Here is a 3,272-nt window from a genome sequence, read left to right as displayed (position 1 = left end):
TTCCACAGTTGTTGGTTGACAACCAAAGTACCGTACGGATGATACAGATTCTAGAATTTCATCGCCGCCCAAAATACATTGAAGTGGGTTTTCACTTTGTACGTGAGAAGTGGATGAACAATGATTTTGAGCTGCAGCATGTGCCCAGTAGTCGTCAGCTTGCTGATGTATTCACCAAGAGCCTTCCTACTCGATCTTTTGTCAAGAGTCGCACATCAATTGGAGTCTTGAGCTTGGGAGGGTGTGTTGGAGCAGCCTCAGTAACTTCCTTGCAACTGTGACTGCGACTTCATGTTGGATAACCTTCTTTTTACTGTACTTCCTTTTTTGCTGTATTCCATGTGTGTCAATCTATTTTTCTTATTACATGTTTTGTTTAGTTAACAGTTGTTTACTGCTTTTTTACTCTTTCCCTCATCAGGTATGACCACTCGATGTCGGCGACCCAAGGGGAGAAGATAAAGCTAATGCAGGGAGATGAAGAGAGCTGGGCCGTCAGCTCCAGCATAAGGTTTTTTTTACCATCCCTTTCTCGCCGTTTTTGGAGTTATCCAGAGGTCAACAACCTATTCTAATCAGAGTGAGGAAGGGTCAAGTTTTCATTCCGTGAGTTCGTTTCGAATTAAAAGTGAAACCCCAAAACATATACGGTAGTAAGAACAACTGCATATACTTCTTTATATATTTTATTTATTACAATTTAATAAAAACAATTATAATTTTACACTTTTGTAATTATAATTGCAATTTTTTAAGAACATTTACACAGATTACATTTTTGTATTGCTGCATTCTAAACTAGGATAATACAAAACTGGGAAGGGTACCCCGAGATTCATATTGCATAGGAGTTTCTACATGTCTTCATCCGGCCCTTACAATATAACAATATACCATCATGCAATAGAATACATATTGTCAAGTTTAGCAGTCATTGATCTTTAAATATTTAAAGATTATACGAAATTATTGAAACTTAATTATAAAATAATATATCGTTGCTACAATACAAAAGTGGCTTTTCTGTAAATTTCTGAGAGAGCTGTATTTATTTTATAGTAACAGATTTTAGGTATTAGCTAATTTCTAATTTAGATTTACGTCTAATTATCATTTCACTTTTTTAATTAGGTACATCACCTATTCAGTAAGAACTTTTTGGAATTGGAAAAATAATCAAAAACACGTCAAAATGCAACTAAACCCAACTGCAACTTTTTAGAGCATTCGCTTCGTAACAACGATAAGTGGAAAAAATAATTTGAAGAAATTATTTTATAATCATAAAAATCGCACTATATTTAGTGTTTAAAGAAAGCTGACTACCACATTCAACTTTCATAAAACACTAAATATACAAGTGATTTTTGCGATTATAAAATAATTTTTCCACAATATAAGAATAGGATAGCTAAAATTGTAACATCAATTACAGTTGTAATTTTCTTTAATGATATCGCAAGCTTTTTCTGCAATCATGATAGTGGGTCCATTAATGTTTCCTGATGGGATGTCCGGCATTACAGAAGCGTCTATAACCCGCAAATTGTCGACGCCCCACACTTTTAGATTACTAGGATTCACAACAGCAAACTTATCTTCGATAGGGCCCATGCGAGCTGTACCAACCGGATGGTAATAGCTAGAAGAGTAATATGATAAAAAACCATCTTTTAATTGCTCTTTCGGTACACCATTACAACGAGTTTGAAACTCAGTGGTAAATTTAGGAGAATATTTCTTCATCGCATTACTTTCAGTAAATTCGAAAAGTTTATCAATTCCTCTTTTAATATGATCAACGTCAGATTTTTCACTGAGGTAGTTAGGATCTATCAATGGAGGATTTCTATAGTCACTGCAGTTCAAGCTCAAGATTCCCGAACTCTTCGGCTTAAGAAGCCCAACAAAACACCATAGCAAGCTCATGTCTGACCCTGTTATCATGTCTGCGTATCCAATGTTGTGTAACAACTGAATTGTTGGCGGAGATTCCTTATCGAATGGGTTAAAAAACGAAGTGACTTCATTAGGAAAAGCCGAGAGAGGTCCTTGTTTCTTCTTTGTGAATTCGATTATAGAATCTGTTGTTCTCCAAACGTCTGGAGTGAACGTTGTAGCATTTTCAAGTTTGAAGTAGAAACTGACGATTAGTTGATCCCTAAATGACTTTCCCACTGGAAGGTTTCGTTTTACTGGAATACCGAGTTTCTCGAGGTCTTCTCTGGGACCTATCCCCGATAGCATGAGAAGTTTCGGCGTATCGATGGCACCAGCTGATAAAATTATCTCTTTGGCATAAACTGTTTCTATTTTTCCATTCCTGACGTACTCTACACCTTTAGCAATATTTTGTTGTATCAAAAGTTTTTTAACTCGAGATCTCTTGATTACAAAAAGGTTTGTTCTGTTTCTAATAGGGTTTAAATAAGCACTAGATGTGCTATGCCTCAGAGGACCTTTTATATTGAATTGTGATTCACCAACGATATTTCTTTGATCACCATTATTGTAGTCGTCGAAACGAAATCCAATCTCTTCAGATGCTTTGATAAAATCTCTAGCTAATCCACTTTGGTAACGCGCTAGTTGAACGCCTAGCGGTCCCGATGTTCCATGATATGGTGAAGACCTTAGATATGGTATTCTGTAGTTCTCTGCTTTTTTAAAGTATGGCAGCACATCCTTGTAGCCCCATCCATAATTTCCCATTCGTCGTAGTCAGCTTTATTCCCTCTAACATAAAGCATATAATTAAGTGAGCTACTACCTCCCATCACTCTTCCTCTTGGGTAAATACACATGCCATTTCGATCTGTAAGAAGAAAATTTAACTTAAAACGACTTAGATAAAATGTATGCTATAAAATCATAAGATCATATACAAAGATTTTACAATGTTTATTATCATATTCAATTTTTTTTTCATTAATTCATAAAATAAATATAGTCACTTTAGTGTACTAAATATAACTGTACATATACAATTTCTATGTATATGTACAGTACATAACTGTATACGCAAAAAAACCGAAGCGCTCGTGCATTACATTCTGACTTTCTAACATTACATTATTTTATTTTCTTATTCAAAGAGCACTCTGTATGTTAGGGTGCGCTTATACATCAGACAAAATCTACTTAATTTTCCAATTTCAATTAAATTTCTACTTCAATAGGCATTTCGATTACTGCCAATTTACCTTTAAATCCATTGCCTTTGAATAGGAAAAGCTTGAATGTGTGTGTAATTTGTTCTGTGTGATATGTAT

At 34.9% G+C, this 3,272-nt stretch overlaps 1 protein-coding gene across 1 annotated transcript; it reads right to left on the bottom strand.

Moving 5' to 3' along the window:
* Nucleotides 1-1,425: 1,425 nt before the first annotated feature.
* On the bottom strand, nt 1,426-2,712 carry LOC106685978 (choline dehydrogenase, mitochondrial-like). The gene has a single exon (XM_014429036.1). The coding sequence runs from the start codon at nt 2,710-2,712 to the stop codon at nt 1,426-1,428; it is 1,287 nt and encodes a 428-aa protein (XP_014284522.1).
* Between the last annotated feature and the right edge of the window lie 560 nt (nt 2,713-3,272).

Source organism: Halyomorpha halys, unplaced genomic scaffold (genome assembly GCF_000696795.3).
Source record: "Halyomorpha halys isolate HHAL.00 unplaced genomic scaffold, Hhal_1.1 Scaffold764.1, whole genome shotgun sequence".
Classification (NCBI taxonomy): domain Eukaryota; kingdom Metazoa; phylum Arthropoda; class Insecta; order Hemiptera; family Pentatomidae; genus Halyomorpha; species Halyomorpha halys.
Note: the sequence above shows the minus strand (reverse complement) of the source record. Positions and strands in the feature narration are given on the sequence as shown.

Excerpts from the sequence above, each read along its gene's own strand:
- LOC106685978 (XM_014429036.1), bottom strand. The coding sequence starts at position 2,712 with ATGGGAAATTATGGATGGGGCTACAAGGATGTGCTGCCATACTTTAAA.